The sequence below is a fragment of the Pelophylax lessonae genome (assembly GCF_965119305.1).
Source record: "Pelophylax lessonae genome assembly, chromosome: 3".
In the NCBI taxonomy this organism is placed as follows: domain Eukaryota; kingdom Metazoa; phylum Chordata; class Amphibia; order Anura; family Ranidae; genus Pelophylax; species Pelophylax lessonae.
Genome location: NC_138770.1, coordinates 309,274,460 through 309,301,084, shown reverse-complemented (window position 1 = coordinate 309,301,084; position 26,625 = coordinate 309,274,460). Strand labels below are relative to the sequence as shown.

The window sequence follows — 26,625 nt, the reverse complement described above, 5'->3', positions numbered from 1 at the left end:
TTTCCTCACAACAACATGTAAGGAGTACCCCAGCTCACCCCTTTAGGTCTAATTCAAATAGGAATACCATAAGGGCTCTCTTAAAGCATTACTAAACCCAGGAGCCTGCATTCACTATATCTGGTCTTCCACAGTACACAGAACATAGAAATGCAATAGTTTTAGTAAATATAAACTGCTAAATACTTTTTTCTCATCAGCAGTATATAGCAGTCTTGTGACTTCTATCAGTGTCTGGTTAAAGCTTGTAGAAGGAGTTTTTATTCTGCCCTGATTGTCCTATAAGGATGTAGGATTCCTGACCCTCTGTCTGAACACTGCTAATTGGACCTGTGCTGATCACATGCACCCTTCAAAGAAAAAAAAACTCTCTAGCAATACACACCAAACTTAGCATGTGAAGTGTGTCCCCAATGCTCTGTTCTATAAGGAGATGGTTTGGGGCTGTGGAAGAAGGGGGTGATCAGAGAAGACAGGATCAAACAGCCTTTTTACACAATGAAGAGGATTACCCCTTAGGTTCCACAGTAAGTATAACAAGCATGCTTTACAAGATATACTGACTGGTTTTACTGTTGTGGGTTTAGTAACACTTTAAGTTACCTGAAAGGCACAGGTGTCTCATGCAGACTGCCTTTTAAAATCAATGACAGGTAGGCAGCTGAGCAGATTTGCACAGACCTCCATGCACATCCTGGGTGCACATCTTTGTGGGTCCCATGCATGGATCAGGACACAGACAGATTGTGTCTTGGTTTGTACACCAGAAGTACACACTGGGATGTGCATAGAGGTCCATGCAGGTCAGTGCAGCTGGTTGTCTGTGATTGATTTTAACAACCTGCTTGCACGGTTATGCACTGAACACATGTGCATTCTGGGCGGCTGTAGATGGACCTTCACAGTTGTACGAATCAGTATGTCCATGTGAATGATGCCTTATGCTCTGAGCTCTAATTCCACTAAAACTTTTTGTACTCCCAACTTCTAGACATAAAAGTGGTGTATTAAATATAGGGGTTTTCAAAGAGGCACATTATTTTTATTTTATTTGTGATTCTTTGAGATCTAAAAATATTCACTAAAGACATTTGTGCGTTAATATACTCTGTCGCAGAAAAAACAATGCATTTCCCTTAAACACAATGACAGGAGGCCTTAAAATTGATTGTAATGTGTTTCTTCACCTAGGCTGTATACTTCATTATCTATTTCCTTTACCCACTTTCCTGCCATTTTTTTCAGTCTTCAGCTGGCAATGATTTACTCTGCTTTCTGTGCGAAAATTGCACAATTACACAGATCAAAACAATTTTTTTTCTAACTTCCACCTAGTATCAGTAATGTAAATTTGCACATTAAGAGCCATTTCCAGGTCCCTGATGGATTCACCATTTGCTATGGAAATAAACTGCCATCGGCTGTAATGTCACTTCAGCTTGAAGAGGCAATTAGTGCTAAATATTCGGATAAACATGTACGTACGTGGCTCTCTTCAGTTTAGAGCTGTACCACATAGTCCACTATGGCAACAAAGGAGTTAATGTCATCATCAGACACATTCCTAAAGTAATTATCATTATTGATGAAATGTAAAGCTAACCTGTGCTGCTGTGTCCTTCTATAGACATTTGTTGGATGCAATGGTTTTACATGCTGCTGGCAGTTTGGGCAGCCATGTGGTAACTATACATAAACACTTTCTTCAATTGCTTGACAGCAATGGCAACAATAAATTCTCTGTGACTCAGTCTTGACCTACCTGGACATTTATGAGCCATGGAAATGTCACAAGTGGTTGTTACAGTAACATTTCAAATCCAATATTTACTGCTTCTGAAGTTTCACAATGAGACCGGGCAATCACATATTCTACAGCATCTGACAGGCCCATTCTTTTTTAAATATTTTATAACCAGAGTAAAAACTGCCTAAATTGAACAGAAATGTAATGTATTATCATTCAACTTTTTCCTACAAGGGAAATGTGACAGAGTAATTGATAGTAGCTGAGGGTCTATAATACAATTAGGCCTGTTTGCACTTAAAGCGGACTTCCACCTATTTTTTTAAGTTGCTTTCATCCACATGCCAACCCCCAATGCATTCATAAATTGATAATCTTTATTATTTTTTTTAATGTCTGAATACAATATTTTTATCTGTGTATGCAGCACTTCTGGTCCGGCCGCCTAGGCAATGTCATGATAGGGCGATTCCCTTGGACTCCTGGTATATCAGCGTCATCTATGCTTGTGTTATTTCCCTGACCACAGCTGACTTTGGCTGTCTTCTGCAATTAACAAACTGCGCCGCGCAGTGTCAATACTGCCCAGGCGCGAGATCGGGAGGTGCATGCTGGGTAGCCAGCTGCTTCAGAAGACGCCCAGTGGGAGGGGTGAAATGCTTAAAGCAGGGGAACCGAATGTCTGATGTCACATCCGGTGGTTGGAACACATGCTAAGTTGGCGGCCACTAGGGATGATCGAACGGTTCGGGTCGACCATCGGTTCGACCCGAACATTGACTGTTCGAAATTCGGCCGAATTCCGAACTTTTTGCGGAAAAAGTTCGGAATTCGGCAACCAGAACCGACCAAAATGCAATGGGACAGGAACTGGGCTTTAAAAGGCCGTGATTGGACCAGAAACATCAGTAAACGCCAATTGAGGGGGCAGGAGTCTGCTAGGAATGTGATTGGAGTGACTAGGGGGTCCAGAGGCCAATCAGTAGTGAATACGCCCCCCCCAGTATATAACATAGCCCCGCCAAATCTCTAGCACTGTAATAGAGGGGCTGTGGAAGAGAGTGGAAGCAGTTCTGTTACTCCTGCTGCAAAAGTGTCATTTAGCAATTATTAGTGTGAGGAAAGGAATATCTAGTGTAGTTAGGGTACTATATACCACTATAGTTAGATTCAATAATCTAGTTTCTGTAGGGAAAGTGTTAATTGTCAGGGTGACCGTAGTGTAGTGTAGGGTGAACTGACTCTGACTACTACGCCAGGGTGACCAAACTCTTCCATGTCAGGGTGACCGCCATAAGAAAAAGATAATTTTTCTTAGAATTTTTAGTAAAGCAGGGATGGGGCTCCGCTCCTTGTATGCCAGGGTGACCAAATTCATCCATGAGAAAAAGATTGTTTGTCTTAGAATTTTTATTAGAGCAGGGATGGGTCTCCGCTCCTGTCACACCTAGGCGTTTTTGTTTCAGGCGTTTATTGGGCTTTTTTGTGGACGTCTTTGGAGGCAGGCATGACATCTGAACTTCTATGTAGGGGTATATATACACTCACACACATATATGTATATATACACATACACACATATAGGTGTGAAAGTAGCAGAACCCCATCCATGCGCTAATGAAATTATTTGCAGGGATGTGGCTCCGCTCCTATCAAATCTATATGTGTGTATGTGTATATATACATGTATGTGTGTATATATACCCCTATACAGAAGTTCAGATGTTATGCCTGCCTGCAAAGACGCCCAAAAAATGCCCAAAAAAGCGCCTGCAACAAAACAGGTGTGTTGTTGCAGGCATTTATTGGGCACTTTTTGGGCGTCTTTGGAGGCAGGCATAACATCTGGACTTCTGTATAGGGGTATATATACACACACACACACATATATGTATATATACACATACACAGATATAGGTGTGAAAGTAGCAGAACCCCATCCATGCGCTAATGAAATTATTTGCAGGGATGTGGCTCCGCTCCTATCAAACCTATATGTGTGTATGTGTATATATACATATATGTGTGTGTATATATACCCCTATACAGAAGTTCAGATGTTATGCCTGCCTGCAAAGACGCCCAAAAAATGCCCAAAAAAGCACCTGCAACAAAACAGGTGTGTTGTTGCAGGCGTTTATTGGGCATATTTTGGGAGTCTTTGGAGGCAGGCATAACATCTGGACTACTGTATAGGGGTATATATTGACACACACACACATATATGTATATATACACATACACACATATAGGTGTGATAGGAGCGGAGCCACATCCCTGCGCTAATAAAAATTCTAAGAAAAATGATCTTTTTTTCTGGTTCTGGACATACTACAGAGCTGAAACTTCACAGGTAACCATTTTAGACCCCCGAAACACTACATCCAAAGAAATCTCATTTTTTTTTTCAATAATTTTTTCAATAATTGTCTCTCTATCAAAAATGACAATTTTTAAGAACTTTTTTTGTGTAAATAATAGTCCCTGGGGCATGACCCAGAACCCTAGGCACTTTTTAGGGGCATTTATTGAGTTTTAGGGCTTCAAAATTGTGTTTTTTGATTACCGAAGTTCGGGTCCCATTCATTTCAATGGGGTTCTGGAATCCGGACCCGAACTTTCGGGAATTCGGGTGTTCTGGTCGATCCAAACTTTTCAAAAGTTTGATCATCCCTAGCGGCCACCACGAAAATTTAGAAGCTGAACTTGCCGTTTTTATTTGTAAGTGTACAGATTTACATGTTTGAATAAACGAAACTCTTTTACACTATGGAGATCTCTTTCCCTATTTTATGAAATCTTCCATTGGGGAGCTGTATGGAGAAGATTATTTATATCTGATTACCAGTCAGCCTGCAAACTCGAATCCACCAGAAAGAAAATCAAGTGACCTCATCACCTTCACAGTGCTTACAGCACTAGATGCTGTTTTTTCACAGCTCTGGTGAGTGGGGACCCAAGAGGGGAGCACCGAGTGATTCACTAACATCAGGAAGTCAAACACTGGCACTTTTTCAACTATGAACTTGATATTTTTTGCACAATAATTTGTATTTATGAACTGGATAAATTTGCACATTATTTATTTATTTAAAAACTTGAGATATTTGCACAATATCATTTTTTCACTCATCACTTTATATTGATCTATTTATTAATTTTATATATTTAAGTTTTGGAATTGCTGATATGTTTATTATTTCATGCACTGTATGGATATTGCTTACACCTATTTTATTATGGGTATATCACGGTCCATAATCATTGTATGGCACTGGTGTTTTACACATTGATTTTCTGATACACTAGGATTGTTTACATTTAACACTGTATTTATTCATTTATATTTAATTTTTTTTGTAGAGCAGCGCTGATACCCATTTAATTTCTATACTTTAAAGGAATTCACCTTTATTATCAGCAGCGGCCCATATAATTAGATTTTATTCCTAAGCGTGGGGCACTCACACATTAATAGCCAATTATTGCCATACAAGTAGTAACAATCATGGTTGTGCTTTTAAAAAAAGTTGTTGTGGAGACTGAAGCTCCACTTTAGGTGGCAGAATCATAAAGATATTTACTAAAGGCAAATATACTGTGCACTTCAAGTGCACAGAGCTTGGTAAATAAGGTAATGTTTCACTTCGCAAAGAATGCTAAATCACGTGCAAGGGCAAAAAAAAAAAAAATAACTGCATTTCCGCTTGCACATGGTTGAATAATAGAAACCAGCAGAGCTTCCCCTCGGTTATAGAGCAGCTACAATTGAAGGGAATTGGTTGCTGTGGGTTACTGCACTTATAAGACCTCATGCACACTGGACGTTATCAAAATGCCAGTAGAAAGCTGTACTGTAGAAGGAGTTTTTCAGGTTTTTTGCAGTAGCGTTTTTCAGCGTTTTTTAGTATTTTTTTTTAGCTTTTTTTCAGCTGTAGTGTTTCTTAGCTCTTTTTTAGCAAAACTATATTCCCACAAAAGTTTATGGCTGAAAAACGTTGATAAACGCAGAATAGCTGCGTTTTTTGGTGTTTTTTTGGCGTTTTTCAGCTTTTATCATACTTAGGCCTCTTGCACACGGTACTCCCGTTTGAGCATCCTGCAGCTTGAAAAAGCTCAGTACAGCTTTTTTTTTTTTTTTCTGAGCTAAAATACAGCCCATTAACCACTTTAACCACTTAAGCCCCGGAAGATTTTACCCCCTTCCTGACCAGGGCCTATTTTGCGATTCAGCACTGCGTTGCTTTAACGGACAATTGCGCGGCCGTGCGATGCTGTGTACCTAAATGAATTTCACGTCCTTTTTTTCCCACAAACAGAGCTTTCTTTTGTTGGTATTTGATCACCTGTGCGATTTTTTGATCATGCTCTATAAACAAAAAAAGAGCGTCAATTTTGTAAAAATAACAATATTTTTCAGATTTTTTTATATGAAATTCCCCCAAAAAAATTTAAAAATCAAAATTTTTTAACATTTTAGGCCAATTTGTTTTATGCTACATATGTTTGGTAAAAAAAATAGCAAAAAGCGTATTTTGATTGGTTTGCGCAAAAGTTATTGCGTTTACTAACTAAGGGAAAGATTTTTATAATCTTTGTTGTTTTTTTTTTTAACGAGTAATGGCGGCGATCTGCAATTTTTTTTGCGGGACTGCGGACAGATCGGACCCTTGACTGACATTTTTAACACTTTTGGGGTTACCAGTGACATTACTACAGTAATCAGTGCTATACATATGCACTGTTACTGTAAAAATGACACTGGAAGGGAAGGGGTTAACTTTATTTGAGAGGGAGGGGTTAAGTGTGTCCATAGGGGCGTGATTCTAACTGTGATAGTAGAACCGTGTGATCTTCATTCTTACACAGGGGAGAATGACAGGCGGCTGTGTTTACATTAGCCGCCTGCCTTTCTCCGTATAACGGACGATTGTGAGTGCCCGGCGGACATCGGGTCCGCCGGGCACACGCGCGGAGGGGTCCGAGAGCGGGAGCGCGCCTCAGGCGGCACGCGCTCGCTCCCCAGAGCCTCACAGGCTAGCGACATAGACCCACGTCGCTTTGCCTGTGAGGGGCTGACTGCCGACGTAGATCTACGTTAGGCAGTCGGCAAGTGGTTAGGACCAGAAGATTTTCCTGCTTAATGACCAAGCCCTATTTTGCGATTCGGCACTGTGTTTCTTTAACTGACAATTGCACGGTCGTGCGAAACTGTACCCAAACGAAATTGACGTCCTCTTTTTCCCACAAATGGAGCTTTCTTTTGGTGGCATTTTATCACCTGTGCAATTTTTTTTTTTGCGCTATAAACAAAAAAAGAGCGACAATTTAAAAAAAAAAAAACAATATTTTTTACATTCTGCTACTTACTAGTAATGGCGGCGATCTGCGATTTTTAGGAGGACTGGGACATTGCGGCAGACAGATCGGACCCCTAACTGACATTTTTGACACTTTTGGGGGTACCAGTGACATTACTACAGTAATCAGTGCTAAAAATATGCACTGTTACTGTAATAATGACTCTGGCAGGGAAGGGGTTAATATTATTGGTGATCAAGGGGTTAAATGTAAGCCTAGGGGAGTGATTCTAACATTGGGGGGGTTGGGCTTTTGAAATGATCATAGAGACATGCGATCCTGTGTGTGAGTCGGGCGCTCCGTACGGAAAGGCGATCTGACACCTCCTGCCCCAAGTCCTTTGAAAATCAAAGGAACTGTGGGAAATTGTCAGCCAAACAGCTCCCACAGCTAATCAGATACAGTCAACGATCCAATATGCACTATTGGTCCCCCCTTCTTTATTTCTGGGGAACACCTGTGACCACCGGGACGGAGCTTTTCTCCGCGGAATAACAGGAAGCCATACATTTGGGGGAACGTCCAGATTATATGCTGCTGTTGGTGAGTAGAGATGTGCAGAACAGTGGCGGCTGGTGCTCAAAATTTTTGGGGGGGCGCAAAAAGAAAAATTTGTGGCAAAAAACGCGGTAAAAAATTGCGTGACTTTGATGCCACACAAGTGTTAAAGGGGCCATCAGTAATCAAGGAAGAGTGCCTTGATAAAGTATTCATAGTTACCCCTTTAAATAATACATATTTTGTCATGTTTGTCATGCAGACTGACCACCAGCTTGCCGTGCCCCCAATGATCAGACATCAATGCAGAGCAGAGTGTGACCATCAGCTTGATGCTGTGCCCCCAATGATCAGACATCAATGCAGACTGTGACCACCACCATCTATCATATATATCATCATGGATGGATGGATGGATGGATGATCCATCCATGATGATATATATAATGATATCTGCACACTGTGGTCTGGGCCCGGCCTGGGTAACTTGATAAATCTTGCACCGTGACATGCCTGTACCTACCTGTTCTGGCCTGGCCTGGGTCCATCCAACCATCCATGATGGATGGATGGACCCAGGCCAGAACAGGTAGGTAGTACAGGCACTCAGGCAGGTCACGGACGGTGCAAGATTTATCAAGTTACCCAGGCCGGGCCCAGACCAGAGTGCAGATATCCTTATGATCATGGATGGATGGATGGATGGACCCAGGCCAGGGTAAAACAGGTAGGTACAGGCATGTGAGGTCACGGTGCAAGAAGAATAACATCAAGTTACCCAGGCCGGGCCCAGACCACAGTGTGCAGATATGATTATATATATATCAATCCATGGATGGATGGATCATCCATCCATCCATGATGATATATATATCTATAAGGATATCTGTGCACACTCTGGTCTGGGCCCGGCCTGGGTAACTTGATAAATCTTGCACTGTGACCTGCCTGTACCTACCTGTTCTGGCCTGGCCTGGGTCCATCCAACCATCCATGATGGATGGACCCAGGCCAGAACAGGTAGGTAGTACAGGCACTCAAGCAGGTCACGGGCGGTGCAAGATTGATCAAGTTACCCAGGCCGGGCCCAGACCCGAGTGCAGATATCCTTATTATCATGGATGGATGGATGGCTGGACCCAGGCCAGGGGAAAACAGGTAGGTACAGGCATGTGAGATCATGGTGCAAGAAGAATAACATCAAGTTACCCAGGCCGGGCCCAGACCACAGTGTGCAGATATGATTATATATATATATATCCATGGATGGATGGATGATCCATCCATCCATGATGATATATATATATATAAGGATATCTGCACTCTGGTCTGGGCCCGGCCTGGGTAACTTGATAAATCTTGCACCGTGACATGCCTGTACCTACCTGTTCTGGCCTGGCCTGGGTCCATCCAACCATCCATGATGGATGGACCCAGCCCATGGCAGAACAGGTAGGTACAGGCATGGATGGCATTGGTGATGGCAAATTGGCAAGGCATGGCAATCTAATTTGGCATGGCAATGGCTGCCCAGTGCCCACAGTGCTGCCCACTGCCCAGCATTTTTTTACGGTCACGCCGGACTCACTGAGGCCTGAGGAGAAGACTGGAGGAGAGGAGGACTGACAGGACAGGAGAGGACTGAGGAGGACTCACTTACCGGTGGTGACCGACTGACTGGTAACTTGTTCGTGTTCCACTGTCTTCCAGATGACCTCCGCTCCTCGAGACGCTTCGCGGCTACGGCCTGGTGTCTGGTCTGGACCCGATTCCGGTCTCCTCTCCGCTCTGCAGTGCCGGTGCCACCGTCACTCCCGTCCGTCCACCGTCCACTCACTCCAGTCGTGACCGGTGACGGTGCGTGACTGACGCACGCACCGGCACCGCCCCCATTGCAACGTCAGTGGGATGTCCTGAAAGATGATTGGTCCAGACTGGAGACTGGACCAATCACAGCCAGGATATCACGAAAGTGGGGGTGTCCTAGCGCTATGACCTGCGCCCAGGTTATGCCCCCAGAAGGCAGCCAATCGGCGCCTCTTCTGGGTTGTAAACCCCACCCCCCGCCCCCCATAGCCACCACATAGGCCGGCGAACGCGATTTTTTTTTTAAACTTTATTGTTCTTTTTGTAATTTTTTTTCCTTTTTTTCAGGGGGGTGGCGCCCTGGTGCCCCCTATGCACAGGCCGCCACTGGTCCCGAACTATTCGCCGGCGAACAGTTCCCGGCGAACATCGCTTGTTCGCGTTCGCTGTGGCGGGCGAACATATGCGATGCTCGGTCCGCCCCCTATACATCATCATTGACCAAACTTTGACCCTGTACCTCACAGTCAGCAGACACATTCCAGCCAATCAGCATACCCTCCCTCCCAGACCCTCCCACCTCCTATAAAAAGCAAGGACAGCATCTATCTTAGATTCATTCTGAAGCTGCAGTGTTAGTTAGAGCAGGGAGAGTGCTGCTGCTGCTGCTGCTGAATTAATAGGGAAATCATTATCTATGCCAGTGTTCTGTGTCCACTCCTGCTGTAAGGACAGCATGCTGACAGCACCCCAAAAAGCCCTTTTTAGGGCTGGTATATATATATATATATATATATATATATATACATATTTTTTATATATATATATATATATATATATATATATACAGACTGTACAGACTGTACTGTGTGCACACCACTCATATCAGGTGGAACAGTACCTTGCAGATAAAAAAGTAATTTAATTTTTACCCTTAATATAATTGCAGTTGCCTGCCAGTGTGTGTCAGGCCCACTGACTGAACTATGCCCACTGCCAGTGCCCACCACTCATATAGGGTGGCACAGCACCTTGCAGATAAAAAATTCATTTAATTTTTCCTCTGTAATATAATTGCAGTTGCCTGCCAGTGAGTGTCAGGTCCACAGACTGTACTGTGCCCACTGCCCACCACTCATATAGGGTGGCACAGCACCTTGCAGATAAAAAATTCATTTAATTTTTCCTATAATAAAAAATAAATTTCATCCAGAAAAAACAGGAACTGGCTTTTTCATTCAAATTTCAGTAGCGCAGGGATGGTGATAACCTCTTACCAAATAAATAGGATGATAACATATACCAAAATATATGAATCAGATGTGATAAATATAAGCATAAAATCATAAATACATAAAAGCATGAAATCACATCAATAGGAGTCCATAAAGTCCATAGGTATAAAGTGTATAGAGCAATGAAAGTGCAAACATGAAGGATCACAGGTGCAACTTAAGGGGACCACCCTTGCTTGCCACCACCACACAGTGCTGGGAGAAGTATCTGAAATTCAGACTCACCAGACGCCTATGCCTAACCACTCTCATGGACTGGGCAACAACAGCATATAGTAAAATCAGATTTCCTCCAGATCTCTGATTTGTGCTGCAAAGACTCCTCTGGAAGATTTCCTGGTAAATTTATAATGCACTATAGTCCATGAGAGTGGTTAGAATTAAAATTCGCCTGGCTATTGAAGTCTATGGCGGTTCGCCCGGTTCGCCCGTTCGCAAACATTTGCGGAAGTTCGCGTTCGCCGTTCGCGAACATAAAATTTTATGTTCGCGACATCTCTATTGGTGAGAGAGAGAAACCCAGAGGCTACCATAACACCTTTTTCCATCTGGTAAGAGGCCATTTACTCTTGACCATACATGAGGTGGGCAGAGCTGTTTTTTCTACATCACTGCACAAATGATCTTTGAGAAAGTATACTGCACCTTATTTTCACCCGTCTGGTAAGGGGAAAACCTTCACAATTTAAAGTATTTAATTTCTTGTTACAAGTTCACCTGTTGTAAATTGAGATCTTCACTCAAGCACTGGTGTGATTGTTACACTAAAGGACATTTATGGACTTTTTTATGGATTTATGTTGTTAAAAATCCCATCTTATTTAATTGATTGGTTCGTACACCTATTTATACACATTGTTTAGTGGATCTAGTCTATGACTGCCTCCTAAAGCATGTCTCCAGTGTCTCTGACCATCTCCTGTTGCAAACCTACAGTTCGTAATCATCTTTCATTGCATATCCGCAATCTCTGATCATCTTGGTTTGCATATCTACTGTCTCTGATCATCTCCTGTTGCATTTCTCTAGGCTATGACCATCTCCTATTGCCTTATTGTATTTCCACCATCCCGGACCTTCTCCTTTTGCATATCTGCAGTCTCTGGCCATCTCCCCCATTGCATATCTGCAGTCTCTGATCTTCTCCCATTGCATATCTGCAGTCTCTGACAATCACCTGTTGTATATCTGCAGTCTCTGACAGCTTTATTTAGCATTGCACTCACTAAATATCATGTGTGACCTTCTGATGATATCAGGGGCTGCCCTTAGAGGCCCTCTATATCAATTTGGTTTACTACCACTACTCTTTGAATAGAAAGAATGACACATTGTAGCATAAAGTATGTAGGCAAAGGACACATCTTTACCCTGTTTTATAAATGATCACATAACCTCTATTCTCAGCTGCATAAGAGCTGGTCGGGTAGAAACAGCAGTACACTGATCTTCCCAGCGAAAGGCTGTAGGGGGGGGGGTGTCAGGACAAGTCTGATCATTGGAGAAGAGCACACTGTGTTCCCAGCATTGTTAGAGAACTGACCACGCTGTGTTCACCTGATTAGTGTGGTGAGTTTTTTGACAGAAACACCAGGGGTTTCACACAAAGGAAGCAATACAAAGAGAACAGGATACTTTCTCATACAAGTACATGGTGCAGCAGGCACATATCAGGAATATGAAATGTTGGGTTTACATACTATTTAAAGGTTGCATTAAAGTTTTTTTTTTTTTCAGCATAGCACTTTAGTTAGTACCATTATTTATAAAGGACTATAAATGTATCAAATGATGGAAAAGTGAGGAGGAATGAGGAACAAAGAGATTTAGTAGTAAAAAAGGGACAGTCACTGTGCAATAGAGATGGTCGTGAGCCATGCTGCTTTGTCGAATTAGCCTGTTTTTTGTTTTTTTTTGTTTACAGAGTTAGACTATAAAATCGATGAGTGAACACAAGCCTTAATTTATTGAGATTTATTCAGATACCTTATAGGCCAAGTCATAGAGCAGAAAAAATATGAGGAAGAATGATATACTGCTTCCTGTTTCTTTATCACAAATCTCTCTTATGTAAACCTCTAGGAATTAAATAATATTGAATTAATATTTAAATACTTGGAGATTTATTTTATACAGCATGCACATACATTTGGGAGCAGAATGGCGAGAGCACAACCAGTTGCCTACAGGGGCCATTATTTTTGCAATCTATTTCAATTCACTAAGAACTATGTATTGGATTAATTGTTTGCATTCTAGTGAATGCCATTCATATCATAGCTGAAGTTTCCGTTAAAACTGAACCCTTGGAATTAGACAAAATCTACCCTTACAACAGCACCCCCTGCAATGCAAGGGCTACATCCAGACTAGGGGTGCAGGTATAAGATGTAATACTTAACCTATTCTTTAATGAAGCAGGCTTCCTCAATCCATGCAACTGGTCCAATACTGCCGCCTCTCTAAGGCACTCTCAGCAGCGGTTGTATGCTCACCCCCTTCACATACACTGCAGTGTTTATAGCCCTAAATTGAATGGAATGAAGCTTAGGGGCCACCCATAGACAGGAGCTTAAGGTAGAAGAAAGCAGCACTGGTGCCTACCACACCGAGGGATCGGGTAAGTGTGACCCAACCGAGACAGGGGCTTTTGGAGGGAACTGCAGGATAGCCTCTTGCCTACTGACTATGGGCCCTGGCAATTGAGGGAGCTACAAGCATTCAGGAAGATGTCCTGTTGTATAATGCAAGATGACATTGCCACATTTAAGGAAGCCGTGATGGTTTCTGACAACTTGAAACTCAGTGAGAAGATGTATATGAAAAGAAAGCTGGGTAATGATTTGGACAGCCTTAGGTTTTCCTAAATACTGGTGCCGAACTGTCTGGGTGGGCACTGACCTCAGTCACCTAGGCTTGTCTGGCTTGTTGTTAATTAGCTTACTGTTTAATTAGATTACTGGTTATGATGGCTGCTCCTTAGATGTGCTTATTATATTACTGCTTACAGTTTGCATTGTTTAGGATAGTGTAATCATGCTCTTACCTGATTTTGTGTGGTATATATTATGTGAGTCAGTTCCAGTTTGTACCTAAGCCTGTGTCGTCTAGTTCTTGGCTGCAATTCTCAGCTATGATACCTTGTTCCTGGTTCCAGAGTGGAGGAAGCTGTATCTTGGCAGAAGCACCCAGGCGGGGTGCAAGACAGTCCATCACAGTAAGTTCTATACCTTATCCCTCCACACATAGTCTAAAGGGAAATTCAACTTTTTGGAGGCTAGGGGGAGCACCTTGACAAGGGTAGATTTTGTCTATTTCCTGGAGTCCAGGTTTAAATCTATGCCCGATATGCTGGCTTTAGATATGTGCAAGATTGATTAAATTGTTATGTGATTATGATGGTAGTCGGGGACTTTTTCTCTTTATCTCTGAGGAAAAAAAAAATGGAAGAAAATATTCTGCAACAAAAAAAAAGCTATTGAAAATATTGAGTTTTATTATGTTATACACAGGTAATTTCAGAAAACTCCTCATGGAAAGTAACCCAAATAAGCACACATTAACTGGTTTCCTTTGGAGAGGATATGCTTTCTATACTTCATAGAAATCTGCTTGATACATGCAGTGTGTGAAATCTTCTGAACTTAAAATGTAAATACTGTGGAACATTCACATCTAATGAGGGGGAGCATGAAGCTAGATGATTGAAAAACACGGCAGGATAGTAAATACCAAGACAGCTCTTAAAATAATATGGAGGCAATTCTAGAAAAGCCAAGGATAAGATAAAAAAATTAAAAGGAATATTCTGTATTATTGAACACCCCCTTAATATCCTCATTTGACTTACATATGTGGACGATTATTGAAATGTGTCTCTAATCTACATCTCGAAACTAGTTTCTCTAGTGATAAAGAAAGCTAATTATTTTCAAAATAATGACATAGTTACATTGTTGCTAGGGTTGAATAAAGACACCAGTGCATTCAGCTTAACCTCAGTGTGTGCTTTTATGTCAATACCACTTTCCATATCTCTGTACTTTGTGTTGGCTGAGAAACCCATCTAAGAGCCCATTCACACTAGCGTGACTTGTCAGGTGACTTGTCAGCCTGACAAGTCGCGCTCCCTCGCGGTCCATTGACCGCTACAGGACCCGTTCTAATAGGAGCGACACAAGTCGTTCCGACTTAGAAAAAGGGTCCTGTACTATTTCGGGGCGACCTCGGAGTAACTTGCATAGACTTCCATTATGTGTAGTCCCTGCAAGTCTCTTCGAAGTCGTGGTGCAATGTAATGCACAAGTCGCCCCCGAAGTAGTAAGGAGTCGTGTCGCCTCAGTGTGAACCGGCTCTAAAAGCTTTTTCTTTTTAAATGTATCTACACTCTCCGCTGACACCACCAACTGTGAATGGGAGTTCTACATTCAAACCATTCTAACAGTAAAGAACCCCTTATGCAAGCTAAGATTGAACTGATTCTAATCCAACATTATTGTGTGACTGCATGTCTTCTTTATTGACCTTTCATTAAGTACTTCCCTTCCAATATTAAAGTCACTATTTTAAAATGTTTAAATCGTAATCATGTTCCCTCTTCAGTGCTTCTTCTCTAGGTAGAATAAGTTTAATGTTTGTAATCCTTACTCATAACTTAAGTCCTCTAGCCCCCTTATTAGTTTGTTGCCCTTCTGTGGAATCTACAGTTCCAGCACATTCTTCCTGAAGACTGGGGACCTGAAATAGACAGCATACTCAAGAAGTGGCTGAACCATAGCTTTGTAAGATGGTAGAGCTATGGTCTTATCTTTGAAGTAAATACCCTTTTTTAATGCGCTTGAAGGAGAAACCGCATTACACCGATCTTCCCAGTGAATAGCTGTGCAGGGGGGTGTGTTAGCACAAGTCTTATCATTGGAGGAGCTCCCAGCACAGCCAGAAACCTGACAACGCTGTGCTCTCATGCCTAAGTGTGGTCTGCTTTTATTAGGAAAACAGGCAGAAGCACCAGGGATTTCACAAAAAGGAACAGCATACCTTTTCATACAAGTACATGGTACATTAGACATAGATCAGGATGGAACATGAAATGTTGGTGTGACATATTCTTTAAGAATACCAAACCTGATATACATTTATGTCAGCCAGATATATTGGGCCAATGCTATTGGTACCTGCATAATCTGAAATTTGTGGGTCCTTTAGCCTCTAGGTGCCAAAGCAATCACATGGCCTGCTATAGCTATAGTTACATTCTTGATTACATATGTCCCAGTTTTTTTTTTTAAGAAAAGGAAAAGGCTATTTGTTGTACCAAAACCCACTTCAACTGCCAATAGTAAAATATATTAAGGCAGAATTCCAGGGATGGCAATTTTTACATTACAATTTTAATATTTGTTCATCCTGGACCAAAGTAAGTATGTGTAGCCAGGTGCTGTGCTGCTCTCCTTCACTTCGAAAACACATCAGATCTCAATGGGTAAAAATATCATGCTGGATATATATACTAATATGGACTGGGTAATGTGTTAGGAATGGAAGAATGCCACATCGTTTGATGGAAATTAAAATTATCAATCTACATGGGGCTGAATTCAAAGACATCCCTAAAAATCAAAATGAAGACATAATGTAGCAGGCTAGTCCATTTTGTTTTTATCTTTTCTGACTGTTTTTCACTAGTTTTGCATTTGGTTAGGGTTAGTGTCACTACTGTTAGCATGAGGCGATACCTGGACCCTATAGAGCAGGGGTGTGAAACTCAATTTCATCACGGGCCACATCAGCATTATGATTGCCCTTAAAGGGTCGGTTATATCTGTAAGATTAGATGTCCAGAGCACCCCATGTCCCTTTACACCCTTAAATGGGATGTCAAGAGCCCCCCCCCCCCACTCTCAGAAGTCAAAAGTCACCCACCCTTCCTTACATCACAATGCACCCCCTTACCTTGTGCTGCTGCCAGGAAGATGATGCGGGTGGATCTGGGAAGAAGTGCAGGTCCTGGAGGAGAACCAGAGGAGGGCTGGAGTCTGTTGAATGCTGAGACCAGGGGAGGCAGAAGCAAGGTGCAGTTGCGGCTGCACATAGAGGTGCAGGCTCTGTAGGAGTAGTTCTGCCCTCCTCCCTGCTGTGGACTGCTGAGAAGGGGGGCTGTGGGCAAAGACGGGCCTTTCAGTAGCTGCAAAGAGGATCTGGCAAAGGGGTTCTGTCCTCTCTGCTGCCGACTACTGAGACAAGGTGGGGACAGAGACAAAGGGGGTGCCGCAGCTGCAGGAGAGGTGCGAGGGCCACATGAAATGACCTGGGGGGCCGGATTCGGCCCGCAGGCCTTGTGTTTGACACCTGTGCTAAAGAGGTTGCACAGGCAGTCCAACTCCTCCAGGAAGGAACATCAATACATGCCATTGGTTTGCTGTGTCTCCTAGCCCAGTCTCAGGAGCATGGAGGAGATTCCAGGAGACAGGCAGTTACTCTAGGAGAGTTTACTCTAGGACCGTAGAAGGTCCTTAACCCATCAGGAGGGCTGGTATCTGCTCCTTTGTGCAAGGAGGAACAGGATGAGCACTATCAGAGCCCTACAAAATGACCTCCAGCAGGCCACTGGTGTTAATGTCTCTGACCAAACAATGAGAAACAGACTTCATGAGGGTGGCCTGATGTCCTCTAGTGGGTCCTGTGCTCAACTCCCCCCCCCCCCCCTCTGCTCCGTGTGGCTCAATTGGCATTTTCCATTAAACACCAGAATTGTCAGGTCTGTCACTGGCATCTTATGCTTTTCACAGATGAGAGCAGGTTCACCCTGAGCACATGTGACAGACGTGAAAGGGTCTGGAGAAGCCGTGGAATACATTATCGTGTCTGTAGCATCATTCAGCATGACCGGTTTGGTGGTTGGTCAGTGATTGTCTGGGGAGGCATATCTATTGAGGGATGCACAGACCTCTACAGGCTAGACAATGGCACCTTGGCTGCCATTAGGCATCAGGACGAAATCCTTGGAGCCATTGTCAGATCCTACGCTGGTGCAGTGGGTCCTGGCTTCCTCCTGGTGCACAACAATGCCCGGCCTCATGTGGTGAAAGTATGCAGCCAGTTCCAGGAGGATGAAGGAATTGATACCATTGAATGGCCCCCACGCTCGCCTGATCTAAATCCAATAGAACACCTCTGGGACATTAGGGTTTCGGTCCATCCGACGCCGCCAGGTTGCACCTCAGTCTGTTCAGGAGCTTAGTGATGCCCTTGTTCAGATCTGGGAAGAAATACCCCAGGGCACCATCCTTCTTCTCATTTAGAGCATGCCCCGACATTTTCACGCATGCATGCAAGCACTTTGGGGCCATACAAACTACTGAGTACCACTTTGAGTTGCTGCAATAAAAACAGACTAGCCTGCTGCATCATTTTTTTCACTTTGATTTTCAGGGTGTCTTTGAATTCAGCCTTATGTAGGTTGATATTTACATTTCCATCAAACGATGTGGCATGCTTTCATTTTCTTACCCAGTCCATATCAGTATGGATATCCAGCATGATATTTTTCCCCATTGAGATCTGATGTGTTTTCAAAGTATTCCTTTAGTTTTTTTTTTTTTTTAGCAGTGTACAATGGTATAGTACCTATTATATTATCTACAATGGTATACAGAATTATAGTTCTAATGCACAAACCTTCAGTTGCAGAGATTAAACATTAAACAGGAGATTTACTTAAAATATCTATTTAAGAATGTTGAAAATCAAAAAGTATAAGTACCCTATAAACAACACCTGCATAAACAGTCAATGTACATTAGAAATTTAATGAGCCCAAGGAAAATGTCTGCCTGTTCACCAGAGCAGCAAACCTTTACTTCATTCCAAGCAAAATTTCTCCCTAACTTTATTTGGTGTTCAGTAAATCATCCTTTGTCACTTTTGTCTGTTAAATGTTCTGCAGTAACTGTGACAACAGGATAACATTTGTTTAGTAAAATAGTGTGGTACCACTTTTTATCACTAGATGGAGACTCTTTTCTTTCCCGCATAGCCTTATACTGTTCACAGCCTCTGTTGCTCAAGGCACAAAAATCATTTCAGCTTTGAGATGGTCAGAAATTAAATCTAGGAATGCGGCATAACACCATGCGCTGCATTTGTCTATCAATAACAGAATATGTGTTTAGTCAAATGTTCTTAGAGTCAATATAAGGGATTAAAGAAACTGAAGTAGAAATGGGTTATGTCTCTATAAATATTGGGAAATGAGATGTTCTAGAGTATTATTTGATCTAAACTGGCAAAATACCCTTAAAGATACAAAAAGAGATGCATGTGTGAAAGGAAGCATTTGCTGGTGTTTTATAATGATTTATACAGAGCTTGATTATAGTCCAGCTATAGCTCAAGCTTTTTTTTTTGTTTGTTTTAATAGGAGAGTCAAAGGATTGATTCCAAATCTAGATATTCCCCTCAAGCCCTGTACTTGTGACACCAGAACAGGGGGAGAAGGTGGAAATAGGGCAGGATACAAATAACCAATAAAAAACTTTAGAGTTTCTTACCCACCACTCTTTTTTATTGCTCTCTCCCCCCATTAATGATATTTTCTGTCCCTCTGAGAGCCAGTTCACACTAAGACGACGCGACTTCTTACTACTTCGGGGGCGACTTGTGCATTACCATGCACCACGACTTCGGAGCGACTTGCAGGGACTTCACACAATGGAAGTCTATGCAAGTCGCTCCGAGGTCGCCCCGAAGTAGTACAGGACCCTATTTCTAAGTCGGAGCGACTTGTGTCGCTCCTATTAGAACAGGTCCTGCAGCGGTCAATGGACCGTGAGGGAGCGCGACTTGTCAGGCTGACAAGTCGCCTGACAAGTCCCGCTAGTGTGAACCGGCTCTAATCCCTGTCGCCAGCACAGGAAATAACAAGAAATCACCCCAGTGGTAACAAATACAACAACAAACTTGATAGAGCTTTCATTTTTTACCACTCTGTCCAAAGCGCACATGCAGGGTAAGCAGAACATGCTGTGACCTGCTGGGTATTGTAGCTCCACAGACACAACACAGGCACACATTATACCTTGCACTATTTTGCATCCTGCAACATAATGTAGGGTAAATGAAGGAAGTTCATCCTGCCCCTAATGCATTCCCTAGTAGGGATAGTCTTGATAGTGTGTAAAGGGTAGGAACCCATCAGGCCCTCAAAGAAAAAATTACCTGCACGCTGTTTACAAATAGTGATAGTGGATCTCTGATAAAGGTAATCTCCAAAAAATCAAAAGTAATCACATGTGCTGGTAAAAGACAAGCACAAATTGTTATCATTGAAATCTCAAACCAGACCTTCCAACAAGGTTGTCTTACCCTCCATACCATACAATCCTTTGTCCATAAGGCTCTCTTTCACAAAGATGCAATCCCCCTCCTGTTATACAGGTAGGCAAAAAAAGAAAATTCTTGTGAGTAATCACTGTACTACCCAAGGTGAAATTGCAATGCCGCTATGGCAAAGTGGTGAGGAATAAGACAGCATGATTTCCAAGGTAAACCAAGCATAATCCTTTCGCAACATCATTTTTGTGTGCAAGTACTGTTTTCATATCTCTGATATACCTTGGGAACTGCAACAGTAATAACTGTGAGTACGGTACATATCCACCCGCTGGCTGCAAAAAAATACTCAGTACTAACCACAATCATGTCTCCTTCTAAAGGCTCACGCTCCTTGTGACCTTTGGGCAAATGAGCGAAAATTGGGGTGATGGGTGATTGCACTTTGCAATATCCCACTATGTTTTTAGTGAGAACCCCCATAATTTCACCCATGGAAACCCAATGAAAAAGAGCATGTTGGAAAGTCGGGGTAAGAACAGTCTCCTAACGGCGATTGACTGTACTATCCTGCAATTGTCTAGGAGCTTCTCTTTCATCATTTTAGATTACAACATAACTGTCTTTATCCGCAATCCTAATTACCAAATTTCCGTTATCTTTCATTGTTGTTACAGCAATAAATTCTACAAATACTCTAATAAATATTGTAGATTACCAAGTTTCTGTCACCACAGCAAGCGATCACACTAAATTTTTATTTTCAGCAACTTTTGGGGATCAGGTAAAAATTACATTGCAATGAGATGACTGTCAAATCTACAAAAAAAAGGAAAGAAAGAAAGAAAAGAAACCCAGCAATTTAGCTCGGCATATTGGATAATAACAACTTTGAAAACTTACCCTGATGACGTATCTGGAAGAGTTTTTATCATCTAAGTTGACTGTAAGTGAGAAGAAGATGGCAGTGCTGTATACTCCTTGTGTTTTATAAAGCAGTTCATTAAAGTCCCACTTGCTTTTGGCCTGATCTGGAAAATCCCATCCTCCACAATCCTCCAAGACCTTCAGCATTGGGTGGATCCCCAAACGGTCAATCTCCTTCATGTTGAGACAAGAACGGAAGAATTCTTTAACCTTCCTTTCAGAAGATCCTCTCTGCTTTCTGCGCACAGGCTGTAGGAGAAGGTGTTGCAGCTTTTCTTCATTCTGTTCTCCTATAGCTGCAATGGTGCCATAGATGAGCTTGTCCTCTGGTATTCTATGCCTCCTAAGCCAACCCCCACAAGCAAATGAGTAGAAGTCATTGCAAGGTGGTATTGTTGGATCTATGTTGCTGCTGATAAATTTGGAAGCCCTCATGAAAGCTTTTCTCTCTTGGCAGTCTTCTAAACACTGACCATCCTGTTCCATAGACAGATATTTTAACACCAGCATACACCCCAAAATGACGCACAGACCAGCTGCAAAGACCAGCCCTGAAAGCAGACAGGTCTCTCTCCGGCTCCATCGTGGGATACCTTTAGACTGCTTTTTGGAGCTCACTTGAATGTTGAATCCATTGGAGAGCGTGCTACTGCTGTTGAATTTGCTCACATACCTGACTTCCTGAAATTCATCATAGTGGGCTGTGAGAGAGTAGGTTTTCTCCATGTCTGCTAAACTTAACATGTGTCTTTTGGAGCTGACTTTGAAATTATGGAGACAAAAATGGAGCTTTGACACTTTACATGTTATTCCAGAATCTTAGTAACAGGAACCTGTAAAATACATACAAAATATTATCAGCATCACAAATAACACTGTAAGCACCGCAACATTTCATGTTCCTTAATCAAACATAAATACTTCCCTAGCCACCAGTTAAACACTGATATTTTACACATATTGTTTCATATTTTTTCTTGTATGTATTACAAAAAATGTTTGCTGTAAACTAGCACATCAGTATGGGGTGTGAAAATTGAACAGTATTCCCATAGTATATTGTAAGTCTATTATGCAATCTATCTGAGTACACTATGTTACCAAAAGTATTGGGGCGCCTGCCTTTACACGCACATGTACTTTATTGGCATTCCAGTCTTAGTCTGTAGGGTTCAATATTGAGTTGGCCCACCCATTGCAGATATAACAGCTTCAGCTCTTCTGAGAAGGCTGTCCACAAGGTTTAGGAGTGTGTCTATGGGAATGTTTGACCATTCTTCCAGAAGCGCATTTGTGAGGTCAGGCACTGATGTTGGAGAGAAGGGCTGGCTCACAGTCTGCCATCCAATACATTCCAAAGGTGTTCTATCAGGTTGAGGTCAGGATTCTGTGCAGGTCAGTCAAGTTCCTCCACCTTAAACTCGCTCATCCATGTCTTTATGGACCTTGCTTTGTGCACTGGTCCAAATAATTTGGTGGAGGGGGAATTATGGTGTGGGGTTGTTTTTCAGGGGTTTGGGTTCGGCTCCTTATTTCCAGTGGAGGGAACTCTTAAGGCGTCAGCGTATCAAAACATTTTGAACAATTTCATGCTCCCAACTTTGTGGAAACAGTTTGGGGTCGGTCCTTCCTGCATCAACATGACTGTGCACCAGTGCACAAAGCATGGTCCATAAAGACATGGATGAGCGAGTTTGGGGGTGGCCTGCACAGAGTCCTGAACTCAACCCGATAAAACACCTTTGGTATGAATTAGCGTGCAGACTGCGAGCCAGGTCTTGACCTCACAATGTGCCTGACCCCACAAATGCGCTTCTGTAAGAATGGTAAAACATTCCCTTAGACACACTCCTAAACCTTGTGGACAGCCTTCCCAGAAGAGTTTAAGCTGTTATAGGTGCAAAAGGTGGTCCAACTCAAAATTAAATCCTACGCAATAAGACTGGGATGCTATCAAAGTTCATGTGCGTGTAAAGGCAGGGGTCCCAATACTTTTAGTAATACAGTGTATATTCAATCAAGCCAAAAAAAAAACATTTTTAAATTTTACATTTTTTTTGATTCTTTGTTTTTAATTTAAAAAAAAATTTAAAAAAAAAGTTAGTTAGGTTTTCCCACATGTACTGATCTGGTAAAACTCATTCAAGAAATGCTGGTGTATATTTTCTACCTGGGCAGGAAGGCATAGAAATCAATAAAAACATTGCTAGATGTTCTGAGCCTTCATCTTGCAATTTGTTTTTTTGCCTGTGTTCACATTGGAAAGGTTTCCCATTACTTCCTGTCCTGACAGGAAGTGATGGGAAATTTCCTCAACATAAATGCAAATAGCAAAAAAAAAACCTGCTTTACCCATATATAAATGTACAAGTATGAACTGGAGTTTAGATTTAATACAGTTTAGTGCAAGGAAACACTTTATAGGATTGAATGTTTCCTACAGAGACCAGTTAAAGGAAAGAGATCCTGTAAGAAAAACTGATGTTACATACATGCCATTCAAATCACAGAGAAGCAATGCTGTCCCCACTTTACTGACTAAAAGCTTAATTTAATACCTAATGATGTACATCATTGACTCTGCACGAAGGCTACATATATGGAGTCAGATACTACCAAGTGACATTGCATAAGGATGATGCACAGAAATAGTGATTTGAAATCATTTAATGGTAAAATTGCCTTTTTGTGCAATACATATATTCAAATATATAAAAACTACTCATATGGGTTTGTCGTAATATAAGCCATGCTGTAACAACAGTAATCACAATCACAAAATGAGATCCATCCACTGCTGAATAATCCAATTAAGGTTTTTAGTTATGAATAACCTTTGAGTTTGGGTCAACCCTTTATACTTTGCTCAGCTTTAGAATCAATCTTTTTGCTAGACAGGCCTCCTACTATGTGGCTTCAATTGAGGTCCTGAGGATTTCCAACATAATCAATTAAGGACAGATAATATCAATCTACCCTTTTACCATTATTAGCATTATTAGTATAATATTCTTCTAAATTACTCCTCTGATAGTATAAAACAATGTCTTTAATTGACAAGAGTGTTAAGATACTCAACTAAACTCTTTAGAGCCACTGACCTTTTGTTTCATTTTCTGGCTCATTATTATTAATCCTTTTATACATCAAATGTGTATTGTAATTTTCCAAAACTAAAGCTTTGGAGAAGTTGTAGGAGTTATAGGAGTTATATAACATCTAATAATACAGTCTAGTGCAAAGTAATTAAAGGAATAGGTGCTGGGTTTAAATGTGCAGTTACTTAAAGCAGAGTTCCAGCCTTTTCACTTACCTGTCCCACGGTCCAGCGATGCGGCCGCCCGAAGCCTCGATCCTCTTACCTCTGGTCTCGGCGGCGCCGGCATCACTGGTGACAGTTTGCGGCTTCACAGCCGGGTACGCACTGCGCGTCTCGATTGCCCGGAAATCTTCTGGGACCTCTGACATGTTCCAAAAGATTTCAGGGAGGGAGAAGGAGAGGAGAACTTCAGTTCAGGGCGTTGAAAAAAAAATGACATGCCAAATGTGGCATGTCAGGGGGTTATTAGTACCTAAAACGGAAGTTCCACTTTTGAGCGGACCTACACCTTCACCCTTCTCACAAACTTTGAAAACGCTTAACCTTCCCAACATCCTTTCACACAATTGTACATTCATTTAATAATGTAAACCTTTATTTTATATTGTAATTTTTATTTTTTTCCAAGAAATTACAAAGTAATATAAGCAAACATAAAATAAAATATAATAAAATTACAAAGAAGAAGCTATAACAAGCAATCTGATGGTACAAGTACCAATATATGTTCCTTTTAATGTTTCAAAGGGTTTGGGTACCAAAACAATATCTGATTTCGGAGATATTACTATGTTTAGTCTTGAAATTTAAATGTTTTAATTATTTCTAATATTTTTTTTTTTTTTTTAGTAACCATTACTGCACTTTCAAATATCTTGCCTAGGTGAGAATGACGTCCCCCAGCTACCCACAGCATTCTGAGATAATCTTGTCAAGCATCCTAGGCGGTGTCAGGGCATTCTAAAGAGCATGAGCTGCATCTTTCTCAGGGATGGCTCTTTCTTTCTGGTTCTTGCAGACTGCAAGAACCAGAAAGAGACAGCGGCTCTCAGATGATGTAAAGCTGGATACACACTATCCAACTTTTGTGGTTAGATTTCCTTCAGATTTACCTTTTCTATGTAGTGCAAGCGCCTGCCAGGTTGCATACAAATTGAAAGTGTTTAGGTTTGACCTCATATTGTATGGTTTTGGTAAGTCTAAAGGAAAAAGTCTTCAGAAAATCTTATAGTGCGTATGGCCCATTAGAGAAGAAGATGGTGGTACAGAAACAGATGATCAGCAGCTAAAAGGTGGGTTACTGCAAAACAACACTGGATTCTCTGGGCATGTGTGTATGTTCATTAACGACAACCCAGTAAAAAATGTAATGGGTTTTCAAAAATAAATAGGAAAGGGTGGTGATGTTCTTGTTTAACAACGGAATGGTCTTATTACATGTACATCCAGCAAGTTAAACATTGACACATACACACACATACACATGAGGAATGATGTACTGAATTGATATCTTTTTTTTTTTTTTTTTTAATTTTTCTGCAAATTCTTGGGTGATAGAACTGAATATGAGTTTACCTTAATTCACTTACTGAACTTTACTGCACTTCACTTTACACTTGAGTAAATCTTGCCTAGGACTGAAAGAGAAAGCAACTAATAGGAAGTACATGAGATCATCCTTTACTGACTGTTAATGATATGAATAAATATATTGGTTTACAGGAAAAATATTGTGCATCTGAAGACATTCATTTGTTTTTTATCTACCCATGCCAAATATTCCCAGTAAACATTTACAACTTTTGGTTCACTGAGGGAGAAGGTTGAAAATAAGGGGTTTTTAGTTCAGCCTCCCCTTTCCATTTTAGCATAGAGAGAACAAAGATTAGAACAAAGATGCTTACATATTTGTGCTACATCTCATGGCACTTTCTCATCACAAGAAGAACAGATATGCTTAGTTAGATGTGTCCCCTGGCTGCACTGGCCAGGAAATGGTGGATCTAAAACTGGAAGTAATGAAATCATCATCCCATCCGGTTTCATTGTACACATGTGACAGTGAGACATGAATATGCCTTGCTTTCACATGTCTCTCCCTCCGTCCCTCCAGAGGCTGGCAGTTGTGGGCTTCCGGTAAACGCGGGAGAGCTCAGGGACCACAGCCCGCTGAACAAATGGATCACAACCTAATGGCTGCTACTGCAGCCGTCAGCTTGTGATTAACATTTCTCTTTTTGGACGTATGTAGTATGTCCACAGAGCTGAACTGGTTAATCTCATTAGGTAATATATCGCCACCTCAAATAATTCCATTATCTGCTCTCCTCAGCAAGCAAATTTAACCACTTTACCCCCAGCCACTGTGCTGCTACTGCGGCACAGTGGCTCGTTCCCGTCCAGCGACGTAGACCTACGTCGCTGGACTCCTCCCCCTCTAGCCGGCGCTCACACGCCGCTGGAGGTGCACTCCCACTGTTATCATTCACAGCGGGAGTCGGGCCAGGGGAGGAGCGGCGGCGATCGCCGCTGCTCTGCCCCGATCGTCGGGGAATCGAGTG

At 41.9% G+C, this 26,625-nt stretch overlaps 1 protein-coding gene across 1 annotated transcript in view; it reads right to left on the bottom strand.

The window, feature by feature from the left end:
• ECEL1 (endothelin converting enzyme like 1) overlaps nt 1–26,625 on the bottom strand; it is a 193,558-nt gene that overhangs the window by 150,019 nt on the left and 16,914 nt on the right. The window contains exon 2 of the mRNA XM_082252142.1: nt 20,941–21,797. Coding sequence (XP_082108268.1) covers nt 20,941–21,708 — 768 coding nt within the window. The 5' untranslated portion in view covers nt 21,709–21,797. The remainder of the gene's footprint in view (nt 1–20,940; nt 21,798–26,625) is intronic.